This window comes from Haliotis cracherodii, unplaced genomic scaffold (assembly GCF_022045235.1).
Source record: "Haliotis cracherodii isolate W230 unplaced genomic scaffold, xgHalCrac1.p SCAF_7, whole genome shotgun sequence".
NCBI classification, from domain to species: domain Eukaryota; kingdom Metazoa; phylum Mollusca; class Gastropoda; order Lepetellida; family Haliotidae; genus Haliotis; species Haliotis cracherodii.
The window spans coordinates 55,765,639-55,791,837 of record NW_027266330.1 but is presented as its reverse complement, the minus strand read 5'-3'; the positions used below and the strand labels follow the sequence as shown (position 1 = coordinate 55,791,837).

General features: G+C 41.6%; 2 protein-coding genes across 2 annotated transcripts; one reads left to right on the top strand and one right to left on the bottom strand.

The window, feature by feature from the left end:
• Positions 1-5,358: 5,358 nt before the first annotated feature.
• Positions 5,359-16,120, top strand: LOC139447064 (putative serine protease F56F10.1). The gene is made up of 10 exons (XM_071228219.1): positions 5,359-5,532; positions 6,096-6,280; positions 8,106-8,242; positions 10,160-10,255; positions 12,129-12,261; positions 12,970-13,078; positions 13,399-13,606; positions 15,096-15,189; positions 15,451-15,659; positions 15,987-16,120. The coding sequence occupies exons 1-10, from the start codon at positions 5,359-5,361 to the stop codon at positions 16,118-16,120; spliced, it is 1,479 nt and encodes a 492-aa protein (XP_071084320.1).
• A 2,548-nt stretch (positions 16,121-18,668) lies between these two features.
• On the bottom strand, positions 18,669-25,251 carry LOC139449024 (uncharacterized). The gene is made up of 7 exons (XM_071230504.1): positions 25,128-25,251; positions 23,421-23,540; positions 21,474-21,557; positions 20,436-20,549; positions 19,801-20,022; positions 18,820-19,047; positions 18,669-18,673 (listed from the first exon to the last, which is right to left on the bottom strand). The coding sequence occupies exons 1-7, from the start codon at positions 25,249-25,251 to the stop codon at positions 18,669-18,671; spliced, it is 897 nt and encodes a 298-aa protein (XP_071086605.1).
• Between the last annotated feature and the right edge of the window lie 948 nt (positions 25,252-26,199).

Here is a 26,199-nt window from a genome sequence, read left to right as displayed (position 1 = left end):
GGGCACAGGTCGCCAACTTGTCCAAAACGCCACAATTGACGTTGAGGGTTGCGTCTCTTTGGTACGACAGATACCTATGATTCGGTTCGCCCCCGATTGTATTTAAAGGTTTGTCAGCCCCATACCGGTGCTCGTTGCGTTCACCAAAGTCTTTGATAGGCATATATAAGTTGGGAGAACATGAATACACGACATTTTGTTATGGACAACAACCAACTTCTCTTTTTCTTTATACGACGTTTCAGAGCTTCATCTTGCTGCTTCGTCATTTAAAGACTTCAACATGGAGATGAGGCTGTAAGTGAGATCAATCAGTACAGCAGCTTCATCCAGAAGAACATCAGGACCAACAAACATTTACCTTTCTACTACGCTGCAGAGATAACAAGATAATACCTAAAGGACTAGGGGGCACGGGTGGCCCAGTCGTCTAAGGCGCCGTGATTCGCTGTACAGAGGTGTGTCCCTCGGGCACGCCAGAAACCTATGATTGTGGGTTCGAATCCCGGCTCGCCCCGATTACGTTTCTAGGATTGTCAGCACCATACCCTTGCTCGTTGGTTTCACCGAAGTGGTAAACGTCTGAGACCTGCATCACTTCGGGCTTTCCTCCCGCATTAAGCTGACACGCCGTGATTTTACTTGAATACTGTTAAAAGTGACGTTAAACCCAACTCACTCTTAAGTTACATCCTTGGCCGCAATTACCTCTTAAACATCGATAATGAAAAACATTATTTTATAGATGAAGTTATTTTTACCCTCGTATGTTTCCGTATAATTGATATCATTTATTATGAATAACAATGTACTTTGCCCGTCAATGGCTTGAATAATACAATTGTGTATTCCTAGTATATGACGCTAGGGGACTCTTTAACCTTGAGGTGAGGTGAGGTGAAATTGGGTTTAACGTCGCGTCCAAGATTATTGCACTTATATAGCGACGTGCATGCACGTGTATGTGTGTGTGTGGCTGCTTGTACTAGTCCGGACTGATGCCGATTTATAGTGCTAGCTCACTGAGATACCATGCCGCAGTTTAACATGAATACCCCACTCAGACACAGTATACTGACTCCGAGCCGACCAGTCCTTGTTTTAGCCCCTTAATGCCGAGCGCCAGACAGGGTAACAACAAGTACAATCTTTTAACGTCTTTTTGTATGACGCGGCCCGGGATCGAACCCTGGACCTTCCGCTCTCCGGGCGGACGCTCTACCACAGGACCACGGAGGCGGTCCTTTAACCTTGAGACCTCCTCAGTGGAGAGAGCCTCTTCTTGGGTAGGCGAAGGTCGATTGTTCGATCCTTGGCATGGTCATACAAAGAGATGTTAAAATATTGTACTTGTTTTTTCCTTTCCTGGCGCTAAGCATTAAGGGGGTGAAACAAGGACTAGTCTGTGTCAGTATTGAGTGACTTTGTCTAAAGTGTCATCAACAAACAAGACGATGTTTCGTCCAAAGGTGAGTGAGTGAGTGAGTTGGGTTTAACGCCGTTTTTAACAGTATTCCAGTTATATCGCGGCGTGTCAGCTTAATGTGGGAGGAAAGCCCGAAGTGATGCAGGTCTCAGACGTTTACCACTTCGGTGAAACCCACGAGCACGGGTGTGGTGCTGACAAACCTAGAAACATAATCGGGGCGAACCGGGATCGAACCCACAATCATAGGTTTCTGGCGTGCCCAAGGGACGTAACTCTGCACAGCGAATCACGGCGCCTCAGACGACGTGGCCACCCGTGCCCCCGATGTTCTTACGAAATAGGGACTTTGACCTTGTTGTCATTGACGTAATTGGTTTGGGCGTCGTCCCGTTTGCTAGGTGACAAGGACCGAGAAAGCGGGGGAACTACTTACTTTTTATTGAACTTGACCTGGCGTCTAAAAGGAGTCTCCTTTTTATCAAATATGGTTAACTATTGACTCGAACAAGTGTCACTAAATAGAGACACATTCAGAGAATGTTATATTTGTTGTTTAACACTGCAATTAGCAATATTCCAGCTATATGACGGCGGCCTTCAATTAACTTGGACTAGACAATCCAATGATTCATAATGCGTCGGGGTACGATGACAAGCAGGTAGGCCAAGTCACCAAGTATGACCATCCGCGCCTTGTCACCTCTGACGACCAGCAATTTAATCATCATTGTCATCTATATTAATCCCATGACGAGGAACAGAAAATAACCCGAGGGATTCCCATTGATAGAGAGTGAGTGAGTTGGGTTTAACGCCGCTTTTAACATTATTCCATTTATGTCACGGCGTTTCAGCTTAATGTGGGAGGAAAGCCCGAATGATGCAGGTCTCAAATGTATTCCACTTCGGTGAAACCCACGAGCACGGGTGCTGACAAACCTAGAAACATAAACGGGGTGAACCGGGATTCGAACCCACAATCATATGTTTCTGGCGTGTCCAACTCTGCACAGCGAGTCGCGGCGCCTTAAACGACTGGGCCGCATCCCCCCTTCCCCCACCCCCACCACCCCCCCACCCCTTTGGTACAGATCAGTCAGGGATAACCCGGGTGGTGCGATCATCTCGGCGATTCCCACATTCACTTGTCAGCAGTTTGTTCAGTCATGCCGTAGCTTCACCATTAGCGAAACAAGATAATGACATGTTCGCCCGAGGTGATTTTCGTGTCGGTAGTCAAACGACGATTTTTGGATGTCATTAGCAAGTGTCCCAACTGGACATTTGAAAATATCAACACGTTTGTACCATTGATTTCAAATTGATAAGCGTACATATCATACAAGAATGTCTGGGTCTGAATCTAGCTTCCTCCCCAACGACACTACAGCGTCGGAGCCTCTACCTTCACGACGACATGTGTTGTTCTATATCGTCTTTGCCGTCTCTTTGACCGTCAGTGTTGTGTTAGCTGTCACCGTCAGCATCCACATGCTGAAGCCAGGATCCTTTCACCAAAAGAACACGGACGCATACATTGATTCACACAACCATACATTGATGCACAATCATACAGTGATACACACAACCTTACATAGATGCACACAACCATACAGTGATATATACAAAGATACAGTGATGCACAACCATACAGTGATACACACAACCATAGTGATTCACACAACCACACAGTGATACGCACAACCACCCGGTGATGCTGACAACCATATAGTGATACACACAACCACAAGGTGATGCTGACAACCATAGAGTGATACACACAACCACAAGGTGATGCTGACAACCATAGAGTGATACACACAACCACCCGGTGATGCTGACAACCACATAGTGATACACACAACCACCCGGTGATGCTGACAACTAAAGAGTCATGCTGACAACCATAGAGTGATACACAGAACCACACAGTGATACACACAACCATAGAGTGATCCACACAGCCACACAGTGATGCTGACAACCACACAGTGAAACACACAACCACACAGTGATGCTGACAACCACACAGTGATACACACAACCACACAGTGATGCTGCCAACCACAGAGTGATACACACAACCACACAGTGATGCTGACAACTAAAGAGTGATGCTGACAACCACACAGTGATGCTGACAACTAAAGAGTGATGCTGACAACCACACAAGTGATACACACAACCACACAGTGATACACACAACCACACAGTGATGCTGACAACTAAAGAGTGATGCTGACAACCACACAGTGATACACACAACCACACAGTGATGCTGCCAACCACAGAGTGATACACACAACCACACAGTGATGCTGACAACTAAAGAGTGATGCTGACAACCATAGAGTGATACACACAACCACACAGTGATACACACAACCACACAGTGATGCTGACAACCACACAGTGATACACACAGCCACACAGTGATACACACAGCCACACAGTGATGCTGACAACCATATAACGATACATACAACCACACAGTGATGCTGACAACTAAAGAGTGATGCTGACAACCATAGAGTGATACACACAACCACACAGTAATGCTGCCAACCACACAGTGGTGCTGACATCCACACTGTGATACACACAACCACACAGGGATGCTGCCAACCACGGAGTGATACACACAACCACACAGTGATACACACAACCACACAGTGATACACACAACCACACAGTGATACACACAACCACACAGTGATGCTGACAACCACACAGTGATGCTGACAACCATATAGCGATACACACAACTACACAGTGATGCTGACAACCACAGAGTGATACACACAACCACACAGTGATACACACAACCACACAGTGATGCTGACAACCATATAGCGATACACACAACTACACAGTGATGCTGACAACCACAGAGTGATACACACAACCACACAGTGATGCACACAACCACACAGTGATACACACAACCACACAGTGATGCACACAACCACACAGTGAAACACACAACCACACAGTGATACACACAACCACACAGTGATGCACACAACCACACAGTGATACACACAACCACACAGTGATGCACACAACCACACAGTGAAACACACAACCACACAGTGATACACACAACCACACAGTCATATACACAATCATAGTGATACATACAAACACACAGTGATACACACAACCACACAGTGATACACACAACCACACAGTGATACACACAACCACACAGTGATACACACAACCACACAGTCATATACACAATCATACAGTGATACATACAAACACACTGTGATACACACAACCACACAGTCATATACACAATCATACAGTGATGCACACAACCACACAGTGATACACACAACCACACAGTGATACACACAACCACACAGTGATACACACAACCACACAGTCATATACACAATCATACAGTGATACATACAAACACACTGTGATACACACAACCACACAGTCATATACACAATCATACAGTGATACATACAAACACACTGTGATTGACACAACCACACAGTCATATACACAATCATACAGTGATACATACAAACACACTGTGATTGACACAACCATACAGTGATGCATAATGCCACACAGTTGTACACATAGTCAGTAAATAACATGAAACAAGCCGCACGTATTTATTTTTATTTTGTTCATTTACTCATTCGCATGAGTTGCCTCATCATTGCAAGGAACGTTCACGTACATCGTGCATGCATCAAAACACAGAATCTTTCTGCTGATTCATCATGATATATTCACCCTTACAGTCAAGTAAGCGCGTGTCATCGTGAGTGTCCTAGCAAAGGTACTATGTTATATCATCATATCTGTTAAAGTAAACAATGACAAGGCAATCTGACGTAACTTGCCACAGTATATAAACACTTGTTTCTGGTCGCTATAGGTAACAGAAGTAATGGTGTCTTATAATGAGGATGAAGACATTCCTCGTGTGCCTTGTGGTAGCGACATGTTTGCTAGTGGAGGCAGATGGGTTTCTCGGTTCACCGAGTCAGGATGATCCACCCTCAACTTATCCTGAACACTGGTTCCATCAGAAACTTGACCACTTCAACGTGGTTGATACTCGCTACTGGAAGCAGGTGAGCATGTTTCCTGGTCTTCTCTGCTATTTCGACAACGTTTTCTTGAGCTACACAATGATTTCGCATTCATGGACAAGAAACGAAAGACAAAGGTTGGTTACGCTGCACTGCCATTCCTACCAACACAAATAAGAGCACTAATGGTTTTAATGTAGCTATCGTTGACGTGTACATTGTAGTACCGTGGTGTTGCGTCTGAACGCAATATCTAATCACAATAAAGTTTTACATTATGCATAAACAGCTCGTGATGACCGTACACACAGAACGCACATAACATAACCGTACGCACATAACAGGAGAACTCATTTGGTTTTTGTGAATTGACATGCGACTGGCCAGCGATGTGTTGACGAAATGTTGCATTCAGTGGTATTGACATTGAGCAAGACATTGCGTAGATCCTATCATCCTGACCCAATAAACATTCAACAAAAGTCTTTGTAACGAGTAGTGGATGGACTTTTCACTTATTTTGATGTCAATATTTCTTCATACCGAGCTTAATCGTGCAAAAAAAAAATGTCTTTGCATTTCTGTGTTTGTATATATCATTTCAGCGGTACTATATCAACGACAAGTTTTACAGACCAGGCGGACCTGTGTTCCTGTTTATAGGTCCACAAACCGAACTGACTCCGGCTGTATTCACTGGGAATGGAGCCTGGTTAGATTATGCCAAGACCTACCACGCCATCGGCTTTGCTGTGGAGCAGCGGTTTTATGGAAGTAGTCATCCAACACCGTAAGTGACAGAAGTGTACTGGTAGCTTTCAGGATGAACAAATGTGTTTTAAGACTTTCCAACTGTCCACTGTCAACCGTCACTTAAAGTCGAGAAATAACCCTCAGCTATAGCATCTGTCATTTCAAAATTGATGAGATATACAACCCAGCTTGCTCTTTCCTTGAAGATTTCACACAGTTTCAAAAGTAAGTTGTTTCATAAGGCTGTATTCAAGGTCTTTGTAAATATTTCCAAAGTTGTATTGTAGATATGCGGATGACGTTTCAACTTTGACGCATTTTTTTACCAAAAATATGTTCCCGTATTCGACTTGGCTTTGCATGTGTTCTTGATGGGTAAAACCAGTGGGACAGGATAGCTGATATCACCACTGTTTGATAGTTATTCAATTCAATCCTTTATTCATGTACATGTGTAGGCCAGCGGCCCATGGTACAATATTGGGTCCATCATTAACATTTATAGGCTTAGTGTTTGGAGTCTAACATTCATATCATGGTATATAAAAGTTGCCACATTTCTAATAACAGTTTCATTGTGTACCGCCATAAGCATATTGAATTTAGCAAGAGTAGGATGTACAAAATACTTCTGTGGTAAATACTGAAGACGAAGTTCATCATAAGCGTTACAAATTAATAAAAAATGATATTCATTCTCGACATATCTTTGGTTGCAACTATTGCACAATCTCTGCTTTCGTGGAGTATTAACGTATCTACCAGTCTCAATGTGGAGAGTGTGGGAGCTACAGCGAAACTGGGCTAGTGCAACACGAAATTTGTTGATAGTGATAGCAGACAAATACAACTCTAGACTAAATGAATTTTTGAAAAGTGTATAATGGAACATTTTAGAACTATTTGCTAAAGACCAATGCCAATCCTGTTCGTAAGCAAATTAAATAGTTATTCATGAAAACATGGTCATGATTTAATCGTACAATGGACTCATGTTAGGCAGATATTGGTTTCATGATTTTCTGAAGAGTTTTGTCGCTTTTGTCCATGTGTACAGGTGCTATAACATGTCAACGGCAAAGAAAAGTTAATCACGATCATCTGTCGAAACAGATTCTATTGAGGGTAAACGGCAAATTAGTGGTGAAAATTTTATGAATGGATCACAGAAAATTTGTGATGACCTAAGGTGACCATATAGCTTTCTGTGTGTCTTGTGCGTGTCTCTTTGTGTGTGTGTGTGTTTTGGTGTGTGTATGTGTGTATGTTTGTGTGTGCGTGTGCTTTTGTGCGTGCGTTCGTTCGTTCGTGCGTGCGTTCGTGCGTGTCTTTGTGTTTGGGCGAAGTGGTGGGATTTGGTAGAGCAGGGATGGAAGACACAATTAGTTTTCGGACACAGATTCAAGACATAATCATTCAGGGGTTAAACAACATCTTTTCTAACAAAACATGTTGTTCCAGGACATCGGGGGGCACGGGTGGCCCAGTCGTCTAAGGCGTCGCGATTCGCTGTGCAGAGTTGCGTCCCTTGGGCACGCCAGAAACCTGTGATTGTGGGTTCGAATCCCGGTTCGCCCCGATTATGTTTGTAGGTTTGTCAACACCATACCTGTGCTCGTGGGTTTCACCGAAGAGGTAAATGTCTGAGACTTGCATCACTTCGGGCTTTCCTCCCACATTAAGCTGACACGCCGCGATATAACTGGAATACTGTTAAAAGCGGCGTAAAACCCAACTCACTCACTCACTCTTCCCCTTTCAGGACATCCAGCTGGTTCACTGAATGTTGTATCATTTAATTCCTATTTGGTATTAACTATTCTCTAAATGATACATTGTATCACATCTTATTGTACCATCAGAGACTTGAGTGTTGATAATCTACAATACCTGAGCGTTGAACAATCGTTGGAGGATCTTGCAACCTTCATCGTCGCGACAAACAAGGAACGCAATGTCACAAACGCGAAGTGGATCTCATTTGGTGGATCATATTCAGGTAATATGCTAGTTTGATGTAATGTGTTAGATACACGTTACTCACGTCGTGAGAATGTCGGTTTAGAATAGGTCTTCAGCATCCCAAATGTGTCTAAACAGCGACCTAATGGATCGGGTGCCCAGGTTTCGTTTGTCTGGTTCAGACCTGATTACTTCTCGGCCACAATATGACAGGAGGAGCATTTCGGCGTCAAACAACATGTTACTCATCAAATGATTGTGAGAGACATGCATTAACAGTACTCGGATTGTGAACAAGCACAGGGTGTTTTGTACTGCAGTGGCAATAATCCAGTCTTATAAACCTATTCATTGGGATCGCTATTAAGTAAGAGACTTCTTTCTATAGGTATTACAACCTATTGTGAGGTTTTACTTTCCAGTCGGGTTAAATCTTATAAACAGGGACGTTGTAATGTCCCAGGGATTTTATTTATATAACTTCCGTTCATATTGTAACATGTAATGAAATGTAAAATCAAATGTTTTCTTTATATTCCCGAGGAACGAACTCGCAACCTTCATATCTGTAGCCCAGTGAGTGTACCACGAGGCTACCGAGGTGTTGATAAGCTTCACTGGTTTTAAGAATGTCCTTTTCAAGATCCGTACGCCAGCAAGAGATATTTTACGCGCGTTTCCTAAGGTTCATGGAAAGTATGTTCGAAACATACAAATGTTGATAAATGTTGTTTTAAGTCTCTTTTTTCGGTTTATAAGCATGGAAAAACACTTTCCCTCGGTTTTGGTAGATAGAGCATGCTCTGGGGGTCGGGAAAAACCGCCCCCTTGGTTTTTCCCTCTCCCCAGGGCAAGCTCTGTCTACCAAAACCTCGTGAGCGTGTTTTCTCCAGTACATAACAAAGGAACCTGTAAATTCTAACCCTGGTCTTTACGAGGGTAACTCCTTTAGTCTGCCCAGAAGACAAGAAATATGGACGTAGTCTGCTCCACATTTGAAGTTTGATCTAAAAAAAGGATGTTCTGAGGTAGCACTCCCCTTTGAGAGTGCAAGGTTGGTCCAGTCGACTAAGGTGCCACATTTCGTTGGGTCATTCAGAAATCAATGGTCGTAGGTTGGAATACCTCTGGATATGTTTTTGTTTTGTTTGTTTGTTTTGTTTGTTTGTTGTTTAACGCCGCACTCAGCAATATTCCAGCTATATGACGGCGGTCTGTAAATAATCGAGTCTGGGCCAGACAATCCATTGATTGACAACATGAGCATCGATCCACGCAGTTGAGATCGATGACATGTATCAACCAAGTCAGCAAGCCTGACCACCCGATCCTGTTAGTCGCCTCTTACGACAAGCATGGGTTGCTGAAGACCTATTCTACCCCGGATCTTCACGGGCCCGGATATGTTTCTTAGTTGGTCAGCACTATGCACGTGATCGTGGGTTACACCAAAACTGTGAACGTCTGAGACCTGCATCATGTCTGACTTCCCGAGCACATCAAGCCATGATGTTACAGAAATATTGTTTCTGGCGGCATTAAACAAAACTCACGAACCTGGTAGAAATATATAACTTTTGTTTGTTTGTTTGTTGTTTAACGCCACAGTCAGCAATATTCCAGCTATATGACGGCGGTCTGTAAATAATCGAGTCTGGACCAGACAATCCATTGATTGACAACATGAGCATCGATCCACGCAGTTGGGATCGATGACATGTATCAACCAAATCAGCAAGTCTGACCACCCGATCCCGTTAGTCGCCTTTTACGACAAGCATAGTCGCCTTTTCAGGCAAGTATGGCTTGCTGAAGACCTGTTCTACCCCGGAATCTTCACGGGTCATATGACTAACGGCGATGGTTCGTAAAGGGCCATGAATTCTAATGAGGATCAGCTTATACTCGTACATTCACAAAGAGAAGTAGTTTTTTATGTTCAGTTGAATCGTAGGTATGATGTCAACGTGGTTGCGGTACAAGTTCCCCCATCTTGTTACTGGAGCTGTTGCAGACAGTCCCCCACTCGCTGCTCCGGTGTTTGCAAAAGGTAACTATGTTTCTTCATTTGATTGGTTGTTTGTTTCTCATTTAACTCCTCGATCAGTAGGCGATATTCCAGATATATGACGACGGCCTGTACATACACGAATCTGGTCCAGACAATCCAGTGATTGAAATCATGACCAACGCCCCTCGCCATCTGGGTACAAGGACAAACAATCAATGAAGTCACCGAGCCTGACCATGTTGCCGAATGCTGTTTGTTTGTCTGTTTGTTGTTTAACGCCGCACTCAGCAATATTCCAGCTATATGACGGCGATCTGAAAATAATCGAGTCTGGACAAGACAATCCAGTAATTGACATCATGAGCATCGATCCACGCAGTTGGAATACAATGAATTTCATCAACCAAGTCAGCAAGCCTGGCCACCCGATCCCGCCTCTTTCGACACGCACAGTCGCCTTTCTAATGGGTTGCTGAAGACCTAATCTTGCCGTAAAAGGCGACTATGGTTGTCGTAATGGGGCTGAATGCGGCGTAAGTAAGAAAAAAGAGAACCTTATCTCCTATAAACATTTGCACTTACCATGGGTATCATTTCTGATTATAGAAGACACCGGCAGCTCCCTAGAAGTTAATTATCCCCCGCCCCAACGTAGTTGGTGGGGGATATAGAAATGGGTTCCGTCCGTGTGTGCGTGCGTGCGTCCCGAAATCGTTTCCGGAGCATAACTCAGAAACCGTTAAATATTTCTCTACGAAACTTTGCATGTCTATCAGACTCATGCTGAACTGGTGCCTTTTGCTATTTAGGAATTGTATAAATTTTTATTTTTTACGTTTCCATGGCAACAAGTTGGACTTAGGTTCTATAAGGGTGCTGTTCGTTTCCGGAGCGTAACTCAAAAACTGTTAAATAATTTCTTACAAAACTTTGCATGTTTACCAGACACATACTGAACTGGTGCCTTTTGCTATTCAGGAATTTTATAATTTTTTTATTTTTTACGTTTCCACTGCAACAAGTTGGACTTAGGTTCTATAGGGTAGAGTTTGTTTCCGGAGCATAACTCAAAACCCATTAAATACTTTCCAACAAAAACTTTACATGTCTACCAGGCACATACTGAACTGGTGCCTTTTGCTATTTAGGAATTTTAGAAATTTTCATCTTTCACGTTTCCATGGCAATAAGTTGGACATAGGTTCTACGGGGCTGGTGTTCGTTTCCAGAGCGTAACTCAAAAACCGTTAAAAACTTTCTTTCAAAACTTTGCATGTCTACAAGGCACATACTGAACTGGTGCCTTTTGATATATAGCACTTTTAGAAATTTTTATTGTTTGTTTCCATGACAACAAGTTGGATTTAAGTTTTAATATAGGATTAGTTTACTTAAGGAGTATAACAAATAAACTGTTAAATATTTACTTGCCAAACAGTGCATGTCTATATATAAAGCGCATACTGAACTAGTGCCATTTGTCTCTTTTAGAATTTCCATTGCAGCTATTTTGACATCGGCTAAGAGAAATGTTGGGTCAGTTACCTGGTTTAGGACCATAACATGTTAAAATGGGCGGGGGATATAGATGACATTGTCCGCTATACGCTTGTTCGTTTTTAAATATTACAGCTATGTAACCCGGCGGCCTGTAGGTGGTAACAATGTAGTAACCAGAAAATATAGTTATTGATAGTACGAGCAAATATCCACACGGGTTACGATGACATGCATCAACCAAGTCATTGACCAGCCGGTCCATTTAGTCGCCAAATGCGACCAGCATAGGTGATTGGGATCTATTCTATATTGACGGGGCACATCCGGTGAAAATACAAGTATAAAGTGGGTTTGCGTAGAATGAAGAATTCTGTTATCATCAGGCCCAAATATCTTTTGTCAACGATTTCAGAGTATAGTATTGCTATCGGAGAGGATCTCCGCACAGAATCAGGATGCTACGAGGCTACATCTGCTATTTTTGATGACATAAGGGCTAGTCTGAAGACTAATGCTGGTGTCAAGAAACTGCAGTCTCTCTTCAGGTGAGCTGATATCCCCATTGAGGCACGTACGCGTTACTACTTGCGACATTGTCGGATTCGGATCGGATCGGATTCTATTGAGGGATTATAATTTAAATACGGGAAAATATTTCTGAAGCTTGTTCAGTTTAGCACCATCCTTAAAGAGGCTGTACATATTGTTGATATCTCAACCTCATGGTTCATTCTCTCTGCAGTGTTTTATTGTCCAATAAACAACGACTATTTCTTTAGTAAGTACTCCTGTTTGAACGGGGAAAATATTCCTGGTAATAGCCATGACTGATACACAAACTCTTCGCTGTGTTTGCAGAGGCATCGTGTGTGTTTTTGTGTGTGTCTGTCTGTATATCTGTTTGTGTGTTGTTTAACGCCTCTCTCAGCAATGTCCTAGCTAGATGACGTGGGTTGACTCGGGACCAGACAATCCAGAGAACGTGAGCAACATTCGAACTGTCACGTCCTGACCACCTGATCCACAAAGGCGTCTCTTACGACCAGCGTAGGTTTAAAAAGGAAGAAATATTGCTGGGGATAAATTCTAAGAAGACTCTAATTTGGTCGGTACCGCTACGATGGCGCCGCAGACGCTACAACCTCATGTATTAGTTCCATGTTTTAGTTCCATGAACTAACAATGTTAATTATGGATAGTATGAATATGCACGAATACGTGCATGTGGTGATCGCATATTGCTTATACTACAGGTTGTGTGACTTCAATGCTTCAAACAAACTGGACGTAGAAAATATGATGATGTACCTGCGTGATCTGATTGGCTGGTCAGCAATGTTCAACACGGACGCTAACGTCATGGTACGTGGTTAAAAAACTTTATCTGTCATTAGATTAGCGTGGTTTAAAACTGTACTCTACTCTTCTCCTGAAATAATAAATGTTCAATTTAATAGAATACAGTCTGTAATACTGTTACTCTTATCTTGTTGGGTAGACCATGCTTTAAAGCGTTCGTTTGACGCGCCCTGTCCGAGGTTGATTCCCTTTGTGTGTAAACGTGTATTTAAAAGTACATACCTAAAAGTATCGTTATATCCTATACTCAAGTTTTCTTTTTCCAGAATGTAATTTGATTGGATGGCCTTTTTAAGAAGAAGTCATTTAATTATTTTTTTCAGAGTCCAGTGCCAATAAGATACGTGTCTTCAGTGTGTAAAGTGCTCACTGACAAAACTATAGGAATGCCGCTAGAACGATTGGCACACTTTGGTGAGGTCATTTATCACAATTATACATCCATGAACGGTCAATGTCGAAACATGACATTTGAGGCAAGACTGAACTTGGGCAGAGATGTTAAATACGGTAACAGCAACGTATTGTCAGGTATTGTCGGTTTTCTATCATATAGGTTCAATAATGTACAATGAATTCAATGATTAAGAGTGAGTGAGGTATTGAATATGGTGTTATGCGCTTTTAGTAATACTCCGGCAATATAACGGCAGGGGACATCCAAAATGAGCTTGAAGTCATGTGAGGATCGAACCAGATTCTCAGGCGTTAACATCTTGGCAATCCCACCGCCCAAGGTAAGCGTGGGGTGGGTTTTAATGCCGCTTTAAACAGAAGGTTGGGGCTGCTAGGACGCCATAGCTACCCGCAACCCCATATAGGTATCCGAAAACATACATGATAATAAAGCAGAGTCCGCTGAGATCACTTGGATAGCTCAGTTCAAAGCAGGTTATTATGATCTCATGATCTATTATTTTTAAAGGCCTATTGCAAAAGTCTAATGTGGTTCACCCTGCGAGACCTGTTTTCATTCATGTGTTCCTCTTGACGAACAGAGGCAGATAATGTTTGCAACCATTTCTAACATTGTTGGTGACATCAAAACCGATCTAAATCTACGTTGATAAGGGAATGCGGATCGTCCCCAATGCTTGAGAAAGCATTGTTCCCTCCGCACTAACATAACTCTTTAGTAAGGTCAACGATTTGTTTTAAAGCAAAATATCCATTTTTTGTAGTGGTATATTCTCAATCGATTGGCCATCCATACGTGAGGCATATGCCATTGTAAAGTAATTACAGTAAAGTACGGTTATAACGAACTCAATGGGACTACTAATTTTAGTTCGTTATAACCGTAGTTCGTTATAAGCATATATGCAGTACAACAACAGCAAATAGTCGGGACCAAAAAAGTAAGTTCGTTATATCCGTCAGTTCGTTATAAGCGTGTTCGTTATAACCGTAGTTTACTGTATTGTTATTATGTTTAGAAGAGGACTTTCGAAGTTATGTGAAGTAACTATGAAGCTATCTAGTCGAGAGACAAGGTAGGATAAGGGCCCTTGTTTGTCGACTGGAAATGTAAAAGTTTAAATTTGTGGAAAACATTGAAATAAGAATATAAAATGTATCTGACGCTCCAATCGCTTACAAGTGCCCTTTCTTTTCTCTCTTTCTTTCTTTCTTGCAAACTGGGGACTTCTCACATGATGAAATACATGAGTATTGCTAACATGAGTGCAAAATGCCGACTTCCGGAAACCCTCCAACTTTAAATCCGGCCTCGAAACACTCCGGAAACCTCCCACCAAAAATGTCAAGATTTTGGAAGTGCATTCTGAAAAAAATTAAGTATGAAACCCATAAAACGTGGGAAGGTTTTCAACGTTATCAAATAAATCAGTGTTGTATCAGTATTGATGAGTAGAATATAAGCGCGTGAATACATTGTGTTGTACTTTGGTATTTTTTATAGAATATTATGTAAGACAATGTTGTTATATATGAGTGTTTAAGGAACGATGTTCAGATATGCATCCATTGGCCCGTCCTTCTATCATTCATCACTTTGCAGCACGACAGTGGATGTATCAGAAGTGCACACTCATGGGTTTGTTCACCCCTTCGTCTGGAAGCAATCAGCCCTTCGGAGAAGCTGTGAGTGAAGAGTAAGTGCCAACATGGCGGGATCTGATATCGCACATGTCAAATCAACTTCTAATACTTCTAACAATCTGCAAGTTTGGGATTTGTGGCCAGAACAGATACCAAGAACCAGACGTTTGTTCTTGAGAGTTCACAATTATGGGATTATACATATATGGGGATTTAAACAACAAACTGATATATTGCTCACTTAATGTGTCTGCGCTAACAACGATTTGATGTTAAAATGGTTAACGTTAATGGTGAGAAACCTCCCTTTCCAGGTATTTTCTCAAAATCTGTGAAGGCTACTTCGGCCCATCATTCAACAGATCTTTGATCATGAAAGGACATGACGAATTAATTACAAACTATGGCGGACTTGATATTAAGGTTACCAACATCATCCACACCCAAGGATCCTTTGATCCGTGGACCAAGTATGGATTTACCCAGGACCCGCACCCAGAAGCCTATGTAATATTAATCAATGGTAAGTTTTAGTCTAAGTTTAAGACTAAACGCCGATACATAGACATGTAACTCATAATAGACAACAAAGTCTCTTACAAACATAAAAACCCTTGTGAATTTTATTTTTTTATAAATATGAAATGCCAATAGGTCAGTAAGGAAAAATCAGAAACTTCTTGTTTCAGGTGCTAAAGTATTACAACACGAATTACATGTTACATGAATAGTATTGTTACCTTATACTGTGAAGAGTTCTTGATAAATAAATATCAGAAACCATGTTGATAGTTTTAATGTGAGTTGTAGGAAGAGACTGGTGTATTTGGTGTAACCGTGTGTCTTGTAGGAGGTGGTCACACTCCGGACATGGCAGCCCCTTCCTCCGTGGAGAGTGCTGAGGTCACATTGGCCAGGGCAAAGATCCAACGACTGATTGGCCAGTGGATAGCGTCTGGACCCACAGTCAGCATAGTGGGATGAAGCAGACATCTTTGCACTGATTTGCACATTACTTTCGACATTTTATTCATACTGATTACTTTTGTTACTGAATTAATTTTGTCCAATCGTCAACATGGAAGACTCTTTGTTTATGTTATATGACCATCGAAACACACACACACACACACACACACACACACACACACACACACACACACACACACACACACACACACACACACACATATATATATATATATTAAAATGTCCAAATACAATCAACATATAATGCAATGTCAATAATATTTGACAATCTTAATATTTTTGTGGAGAATATACAATAAAATAAAATGCATGTTTCAAAGAGAATATGGAGATTCATTTCCACATGCACCTGGTAGCCACAGTGTACAGTTTATGTCCGCTGATAGTAGGTCCAAATCCCGTATTTACCCTAAGAAGGATCCTTCACTTGTCTGCGACCTAAATAACGTTTGACCTTCCTCGAATAAGCAAATTAACGTGATGCAACAGAAGTCCTGTAATTCTTATTGCATGCACTAATTCATTCAGTGAAACAGTAGCGTACTGCCAGAGGGGCATATGTATACTCAAACAGCGGTACATACACGCTACCAGCGGTGACTGCTATAGTGTTTCACGTACAGGTACTTGTGCATGAACGCACACCGTCGTAAGTACAATCTTATAGCAGTACACGCATGCAAACCGTGGAGTGAGTGAGTGAGTGAGTTGGGTTTAACGCCGCTTTTAACAGTATTCCAGTTATATCACGGCGTGTCAGCTTAATGTGGGAGGAAAGCCCGAAGTGATGCAGGTCTCAGACGTTTACCACTTCGGTGAAACACACGAGCACGGGTATGGTGCTGACAAACCTAGAAACATAATCGAGGCGAACCCGGATTCGAACCCACAATCATAGGTTTCTGGCGTGCCGAAGGGACGCAACTCTGCCCAGCGAATCGCGGCGCTTTTGACGACTGAGTTGGGTTTAACGCCACTTTTAACAGAATTCCAGTCATTTCACTCACTCACTCTAAAACTTCTATGACCTCAGTTACATGTCCTCAGTTACATGTCCTTAGTTACATATGTCCTTAGTTACATGTCCTTAGTTACATATGTCCTTAGTTACATATGTCCTTAGTTACAAATGTCCTCAGTTACATGTCCTCAGTTACATGTCCTCAGTTACACATGTCCTTAGTTACATATGTCCTTAGTTACATATATCCTTAGTTACATATGTCCTCAGTTACATGTCCTTAGTTACATATGTCCTTAGTTACATATGTCCTTAGTTATCGTCAACGGCAACGAAGTTGTATGTGCCATCATGATGCCTAGAAGAAAAGAAAATGTGCCATTTCCTATGATGTATCACATGCTATTTCATTGCGGTTGAGACCGCATCCGTGGTCTAGTGTTAGAGCGTCCGCCCGGAGAGCAGAAGGTCCGGGGTTCGATCCCCGACCGCGTCATACCAAAAGACGTTAAAAGATGGTACTTGTTGTTAACCTGTCTAGCGCTCGGCATTTAGGGGTTAAAACAAGGACTGGTCGGCTCGGAGTCAGTATACTGAGTCTGAGTGGGGTATTCATATTAAACTGCGGCATGGTATCTTAGTGAGCTAGCACTATAAATCGGCATCAGTCTGGACTAGTACAAGCAGCCACACAAACACACACACACGTACATGCACGTCGCTATATAAGTGCAATAATATTCGACGCGACGTTAATGCCCACTCACCTCAGCTCATTGCGGTTGATGAAATATGTTTCTTCAAAATGTTTAATATGAACTAAATAGAATATATACCCATGTGACGCAGATTCTGATGTTTAGGCGACGAGCACAAACTTGACTGGATGACGTGACTCTGACTCTGAGTTGGAGATGACACGTTCCTAGAGACCGAGACTGGCGAATGTAATTATAAGGGCATGGTCCTAGAGACCGAGACTGGCGAATGGAATTATAAGGACATGGTCCTAGAGATCGAGACTGGCGAATGGAATTATAAGGGCATGTTCCTAGAGACCGATACTGGCGAATGGAATTATAAGGGCATGGTCCTAGAGACCGAGACTGGCGAATGTAATTATAAGGGCATGGTCCTAGAGACCAAGATTGGCGAATGTAATTATAAGGGCATGGTCACAATATCAAATGTCACTATTCTAAATATCACCAAAGAACGGAACATGAATGTTGCGAGGCACACGGACATTCACGTGGGAACAAGATGATAAATTTTATTTTCGATTACAAGGTAAAGTTTGAGTTGAAAATGTTTGAGGACGATGAACGACGGAGACAAAGGCACGTTTATTCAGGTCACCGACATCTGCGTTCAGGGAAATTGAATGGAAAATATGTTGACTATTAACAGTTCTTGCTAATTTCATACTTGGTATGGCTGATGAAACAATTACATCCACTGGTCAAACAACCTAATCACTCGTTTCCTTGAATAATGGAAAAACAGGACACAAGACCTCAATAGACTTTTTATTTCATCAGATTATGTGACACGTTCTTGAATGTCGCCACAGATATGTAGTTAATCTGAAAGGAAACAAGTTTGGATGATATGTATTTCTGATATCATATCAATATACATTTACAAGACAGCTTTGTGTGTGGCCTCATTTACATGATTCAAATGTTTGTACAAAGAACAATATTAGTGACGGGTTGTTTACAATTCCTACCTTTGGGGAGTTTTCCACGAACCTCAACTTCGCAGACTGTGAGAATTTCTTTGTTTGGTGGTATGTACTGCAACAACACAAATCGACCCGTTGTCGAAGGTTTGCAGGTCAGAACGTCAGGTCTTGATAACTGTCCTTTCTTTTGTGCACATGTCATCGGCTGAGAACGTTTGTTCTCCATGGGGTTTTCTTTATAAACTAGGATTTCCAGGTCACGGAATCTGGAAGCTGATATAGAAACACATTATTATATCATTATCAATATCAGGAACTAATACATAAAGGTCAAAACAAGATCAGGGGCGGTCGGGTAGCCATGTGGTTAACGCGTTCGCTCGTCACACCGAAGACCCGGGTTCGATTCCCGACATGGGTACAATGTGTGAAGCCCGTGATATTGCTGGAATATAGCTAAAGGCGGCGTTAAACCATACTCACTCACTCACTCACTCAAAACAAGATCAAAGTTGACTATTGCACGAAAAGAAACGAAACGTGTGTTGCATGCGACTACTAATTGATAATTAATATGCTTTCGAATAATAGCAGTTCTGGCGGAAATATTGAAAATCAGATTTAAACCACTTGATTTATTCTGCATGTAACGTTTCCTATAGCATGTTACATAAATATAAATAGGGGGGCACGGGTGGCCCAGTCGTCTAAGGCGCCGCGATTCGCTGTGCAGAGTTGCATCCCTTGGGCACGCAAGAAACCTATGATTGTGGGTTCGAATCCAGGTTCGCCCCGATTATGTTTCTAGGTTTGTCAGCACCATAGAAGAGGTAAACGTCTGAGACCTGCATCACTTCGGGCTTTCCTCCCACATTAAGCTGACACGCCGCGATATAACTGGAATACTGTTAAAAGCGGCGTTAAACCCAACTCACACACACACACACACACACACACACACACACACACACACACACACACACACACATATATAAATATAAATAGGTGTTTATTTCAAGAACATACCGTAACCGCCCGTCCGTCTGTAAAGGGTGACGTTATGTACATCATAGATATCCTGCAAGTCAACCATCCACCAAGGTCTCAACACAGATTGAGCGGAAGTAAAACATTGACCTCCTCTGCGATTGCCGCCCTTGTCACCATCAACCACGTGGTTAGGATCTGAATACTTGTCATAGTTTGAACATCCGTATGCTGGTTTTCTTAAGGCCAGATTGCCTACGTCTTTGTGACAAAATACATAATATATTATTAAAACAGTGCTTACATGAGGCATGACATCTTACAAAAACAAAGCTTACTTGCAAGTTATTTTAGTTTGACCGAGTGGGTTTTGCTTGACGTGCCTGTAAACATTATTACAGTGTCACACTGGGTATCAGTTTGACTTGGGTTGAACGTGATGCATGGCGTACGTCTGAGACAATTACCTCAGTGGTGAAACCTATGAGCAGCCATACGTTGCCGATAAACCGGGTACACAATCAGGCCGAGTATGGAATCCAACCTCATGATCTGCGGTCTGCGGTACGCCTATAATCGCAAGTTTACGGACAACTGCCTCCCCCGATCTCTACCCACCCCCCGCCAACCCCAAACACACACTCAAAGATACAAGAAAGGTTTTCGAATTTTACCTATTTTCAGAGCCTTCATGGCTCTGTCAACCTTAGAGGAGATGTCTTGAAGTTTTGTCTCTGTTTCTTTTTGTCGCAACCCAAAGGACGTCAGCTCTGACTTCATCTCTGAGACTGAAGGGGAATATATGCTATGCGTTTTGTGCACCACGTTCTAATGTGAAACATAGTGATGATTCTCTCCTGCTATGTTCAATAAAGTTATTACGTATTTTAGAATTAAGCCTGTCAAAACGATACGCCATAGCTTTGAGTCGTGGACAATTGAACATTTTTATTGACATAGGGCCCAAACATTTGTAGATATAAACTTTAATGCATATACAGTTGACATATTCCAGAATGAAAAATGGGACATGTTTCTACACATAAAGAACAGAGAAGAATGTAAACAGCATTTAGAAAAAAACCACATGCATATTGTTATTTTTAAAATAAATGTCATTTATTCTTTTTGCAGAACTTTAAGCCAAATGGAATTGACGGATAATCAAGACTTGTATTCTCTTGCATTGACATTTTATTCTGTATACCCTAATCAATTCTTCCACAATAGGAGGTTGTTCTTATCAAGTATGATACATGCGAAGATATGGAAAATCTAAGCTTTCTTTCGACATGAAATATATCAACACGAGTCGATAAAAAATTGTAATTGATTGGTGTTGATAAATTTCATATCAAAAGAAACATGTCAGATCATCCAAAAATCATTCTTCAAACTAAATCAGTGTGCAGCTAAACAATTTCAGTGGCAGAGAGATCAGCGATGTCATTTAAGTGTGACAAAATGGTAGCTTACGTCACAATAGTCTCAAAACAGTGTGATGCAATTTCATTGTAGCAATATCAACGTTTCGGGGACATTGAGATCGAAAGTGGACGAATTATACTCCTAAACACATTTCATCCCCTACTCAAGTTACAAAAATAGGCGAAGTAAGAAACATTGGCATAATATGGTCGACAAAAAAGGACGAAAATAGGTATTTTGTGATCTGTAGTTCAGTTATAAGATTGCGTGATCAACATCCGTACCTGCTTTTCCTCCACTATTTCCTTCCATGTGATGTATTTTCTCCATGAGCTTGTCGACTGTGTTTTGTACCGCCTCCACTTTACCTCACATAGCAACGATATAAATACAACTGTTAATATGATCTGCACTGAACGGCCAAAAAGTGTAAAAGTGACACAAACACTAATTCGACATTAATTTAATCTTTGTGGTTCGAAACATTAAACAAATTCAGGATAAACATTTATCCATTTTTCTGTGTGTCTCACTGAATGATACAGAAGAGGACTCCGTAGGGAGTCGCGACATGTGAACCTTGATTCGCAAATCAGAGTGGCGGCTTCTAAATTCTCAAATACGAACGAGCAAAACAGATTATGCGTATTATGGTACATCAGCGTGGAGAATATATTACAACGGAATAACACCCGAGCGTTTCTCTGCAACAAAAATGTTATATACTAGGTTTATTTTGTTGGGGATTCCTCTTCTTTAGATCGCAATTCCCCAAAACGAACCCCACGCATCCTTCATTAGAGTAACAGCTTTATTTGCAAAGACCGGTGAGAAATATTTTCAAATAGTCAATGCTACCAGAGAATTGTAAATGGCAAGGACGCATTAAGTTCTGAGAAATGATTCCTGTAAAAGCAAAACAAAATGTTAAAAAAAATGTAATGGGGACAGGGTGGCTAATTCGTCTAAGATGCCGGATTAACTTGATTTGTTTGTTTGTTTGTTGTTTAACGCCGCAATCAGAAATAGTACAGCAATTGACGGCGGTCTGTAAATAATCAAGTCTGGACCAGACAATCCAGTGATTGGTATCACGAGCATTGATCCACGCAATGGGGATACGATGACATGTATCAACCAAGTCAGTGAGTCTGACCACCCGATCCCGTTAGTCGCCTCTTACGACAAGCATAGTCACCTTTTACGACAAGCATGGGTTGCTGATGACCTTTTCTATCCCGGATCTTCACGGGTCGATTTACTTATGAAGAGATATGGCATTTAAGGAACCTATTGTCATAAATTCCAGGATTTGACCTGATCATCATCCTTTGATTGTCAGTACTATACCATTGCGTGTGGATTTTACAAAAAACGAAATACTTAAGCATTCCTAGTATAAAAATTGCAATGCTTTCGTATTGCTGACATATTTTACTGTGAAAAGTGGCGTCAACCCCAATTAATTCCTCTGCTCCGACTTCGAATTCGAATACACGTGGCTCGGCCACGTTATGAATACAGACAAAAACACAATGTGATGTGAATAGATATATGAAGCTCTTGAATGGCTGGCATTGCATTCTAAATTAAGGGCATAAACATAATAATCTAAACCTTTATATTTGACATTGGTCACTGAAATCGAACATCCCGCCTACTATAAATATTAAAATGAACTGATGCCACACTACCAATCACTGTCGGTATGACAAATGAGCCGGCGCTTCTTAATCACAGAATCGCAAACAGATAGGCTAGCTGTATGTTCGTTATAACGATTTTCCATGTCGATGTAAACGGGTTCCAACGTTATTTACGTGTATTGAAAACAAATCGAATATAAATGTTGGACACATATTTGGTCCAGTGAAAGACACCTAAGAAACTTCAGGTGAACCCTGAGCGGACGTCAACCGCCGCATCTAAGTGAATGATGTGTGGGTTCAGGAGCCAATAGGATGCCAGGTTTATGAAACGATTTAGCTCCAATTCTTTACCACCGCGATTCGGAAATGTCGTTAAAGAGACAAGGTTCACACTGAACACAAATATTCCTTCGATCATGGTATTATTTCTAGGGTGTAGGTGCCATGGAGCTCACAGAAGTGTACAATATGACCACAACAACATAATGGCGCTGTCGTTAACTTCGTGTTTGAGAAATATAATATTCTGGTCTTGTCTTCGTTGGGAGAATTTGGAAGCCTCGACGGTGATTACGTGTGTACCTTCCTCTCCCTTGGTGCCGGATTTAATACTTTGCATCTGCTCCAGGATCTTGTCAAACTTCTCATCAGTTTCTTCTTGTCGGGATTTCACAGAAGCAAGGTCTGACTTGACCTCGGAAACTGGAAACACAGATTCCATGCAGGTTATCATATTATCCATAACGGGAAACAAATATTATTCAATGCTATATTCAACAGATGTGTTACCCGATAGTTGAAATGTCTGTTGAGCCTGACCACTAGATCCAGTTAGTCGCCTCTTAGACAAGCATAGTCGGCCTACTAACACTTAATATGGTAAGGTGTTATTGCAACTAATGGGGCTCAGACATTAGCCTAGAGAAGTCATGCATTGTTGGGGGCACGGGTGGCCCAGTCGTCTGAGGCGCCGCGATTCGCTGTGCAGAGTTGCGTCCCTTGGGCACGCCAGAAACCTATGATTGTGGGTTCAAATCCCGGTTCGCCCCAATTATGTGTCTAGATTTGTCAGCACCACGCCCGTGCTCGTGGGTTTCACCGAAGTGGTAAACGTCTGAGACCTGCATCACTTCGGGCTTTCCACCCACATAGAGCTGACACGCCGCGATATAACTGGAATACTGTTAAAAGCGGCGTTAAACCCAACTCACTCACTCACTCACTCACTCACTCACGCATTGTTTTTAAATATGGTGGGTAGCTAGATGCGTCATGCATTGTTTTCAAATATGTTGGATACCTAGAGAGGTTATGCATTTTTTTCAAATATGGCGGATACCTTAGAAAAGGTACAGACAAATGGACTTATAATGGTTAATATATGAAAGTAGTATTTCACTATAAAATATTGAAGTATTGCCTTGACATCAAGATGATGGCCACAAGCATGTAAGCAGGTAAGGCCTCATTTGCCACGATTGTATTTTAAAGATTATTCATAGATTTCTCTCAAAGTAGGATACACACAATGCCATTTAGAAAGTGGTCAAATGAAACACAAGTTATATTGGGGATAAGTACAGATTCTCGTACTTTTTTTTAGGTTGAGTACGGTCCGGGATTCGAACCCACACTGCCAGATTAAGACACCTATGCCAGCACACAAAGTAAGTGATCTAAACTACCAGCTGCCTCAGTGGCTGAGTGGGTTAGATCACTGACTTTGTGTGAAGGCAATTTTTTATATTTATGTGATGCCACGCGACACACCGGTTAGAGTGGAGCTCGTCTTTAATAAACTAATTCTTAAACGAAACTTATACAGAGGAATTAGTTTCACAAATATTGCTCTACAGAAGCTGTGTGGTGTTGTGTCACAAAAAATGCTAAAATTAGGTAATATATTTAAAATTACAGATTACTCAGATCATACATGTATAGACGAGTAACAATGTTTGGTGTCATTGCCTTACAATTCTGAAAGAGTGTTTCAATAAGCATTCTCGGTCAATGCTGGGCAATATATATAATTACTTCACGATATTGTAAATGTATGTGCCCGCAACCTTTGGTAACAGATCATACAGCGAGTCTTCGTCATAATAACATTCCATTTGCATCTGCAAAGTTCACAATAATGCCAAGTATTATTGACTATATACCACGCATTTATTTTTTTGTTCTGTATATATACGGAGGGATTGTTCGGAATGCGGTTAATAGTACAATCGTTGCTGTCCGAGAGTAACGGGAAAAGGCGAGTATACACGAATGTAAGGGATTTGTTACCTTCTGTGTTAGAGTTGATTCCACCAGGTGAAGAGAATGAAGGCATAACGAAGCTTGAAGCTGATTTTCCTATTTCAAACCCAGAAGCCACAGAAATGGCCCCAAGAATACAAATACTGATCATTATTGCCAAATTCCTCCGAAGTATGAAGTCAGGTCATGCGTTATCTCAAACTATATACGTGCCATACCGATCGTAATCTGAATATTTTCCTCTGAAAAGCAATGTTATCCTTTTCTCTCGTGAGAAGTTTCACTTAAGAATGTGTGCTTAATTCTGGAAAAATCAAAAGCAACACAAACGAAACACATTGTTGTTGAAGGGTTCAACCAAAACAACACATACCGTTGTTTTTCATATTTAGCTCACCTTACTCATGTCCGTCTTTTTCGTCTGCATACATCTTTCGACTCTGAAACGACTGGACCATTAAGACTGACATTGAAGTGCAGCGTCCTCAGGTCGACAGTTTCATATGATATCTTAAAATCGAACAACGAATCTGGAAAATATTTTAGAGAATTGTCAAAATGAGAAAGTTTAAAAACGGAATATATGTATTCAGCCCAACGTTCTTGACATATGCCAAAAACGTTTCATGCTTCCAGATTAAGCAACTGATCATCCATACATTTTGGGAAATGAAATTTAAATGTATAGCTGACCAATAGGGCATCGTCGTTTGTTCGTTGCAGTGGCTGATGGTGCAGCTAAACTGCACTTGACTCATCGAGATGTTCATCCTTTACAGTGATATTTAAACCGTAATTAACCATCACTTTCAGGATGCCATGCAATGAGGTAGGGCACCCATGTTGAGATGCTACAGATGGCGGCCTGTAAACAGACCAACACTGACTGAAGTTAGGAGCAATGACCTATGTCATCTACCCATTAGTTTGGTCTGTTGTTTTACGCCGCACTCAGCAATATTCCAGCTATGTAACGGCGGTCTGCTAATAATCGATTCTGGACCAGACAATCCAGTGATTGACTTCATGAGCATCGATCCACGCAACTGGGATACGATGAATGCATCAACCAAGACAGCGAGCCTGACCACCCTTCCTT

What these genes read in the sequence shown, in the direction of transcription:
- LOC139449024 (XM_071230504.1), bottom strand. Translation starts at nt 25,251, where the DNA reads ATGATCAGTATTTGTATTCTTGGGGCCATTTCTGTGGCTTCTGGGTTT. An exon ending in AATCAACTCTAACACAGAAG is followed by an intron (nt 23,541 to 25,127) that starts GTAACAAATCCC and finishes CTGTGTTTCCAG; the next exon opens with TTTCCGAGGTCAAGTCAGAC. An exon ending in CATGAAGGCTCTGAAAATAG is followed by an intron (nt 20,023 to 20,435) that starts GTAAAATTCGAA and finishes TTTGTCACAAAG; the next exon opens with ACGTAGGCAATCTGGCCTTA.
- LOC139447064 (XM_071228219.1), top strand. Translation starts at nt 5,359, where the DNA reads ATGAGGATGAAGACATTCCTCGTGTGCCTTGTGGTAGCGACATGTTTG. An exon ending in ATACTCGCTACTGGAAGCAG is followed by an intron (nt 5,533 to 6,095) that starts GTGAGCATGTTT and finishes ATATCATTTCAG; the next exon opens with CGGTACTATATCAACGACAA. An exon ending in AAACTGCAGTCTCTCTTCAG is followed by an intron (nt 12,262 to 12,969) that starts GTGAGCTGATAT and finishes CTTATACTACAG; the next exon opens with GTTGTGTGACTTCAATGCTT.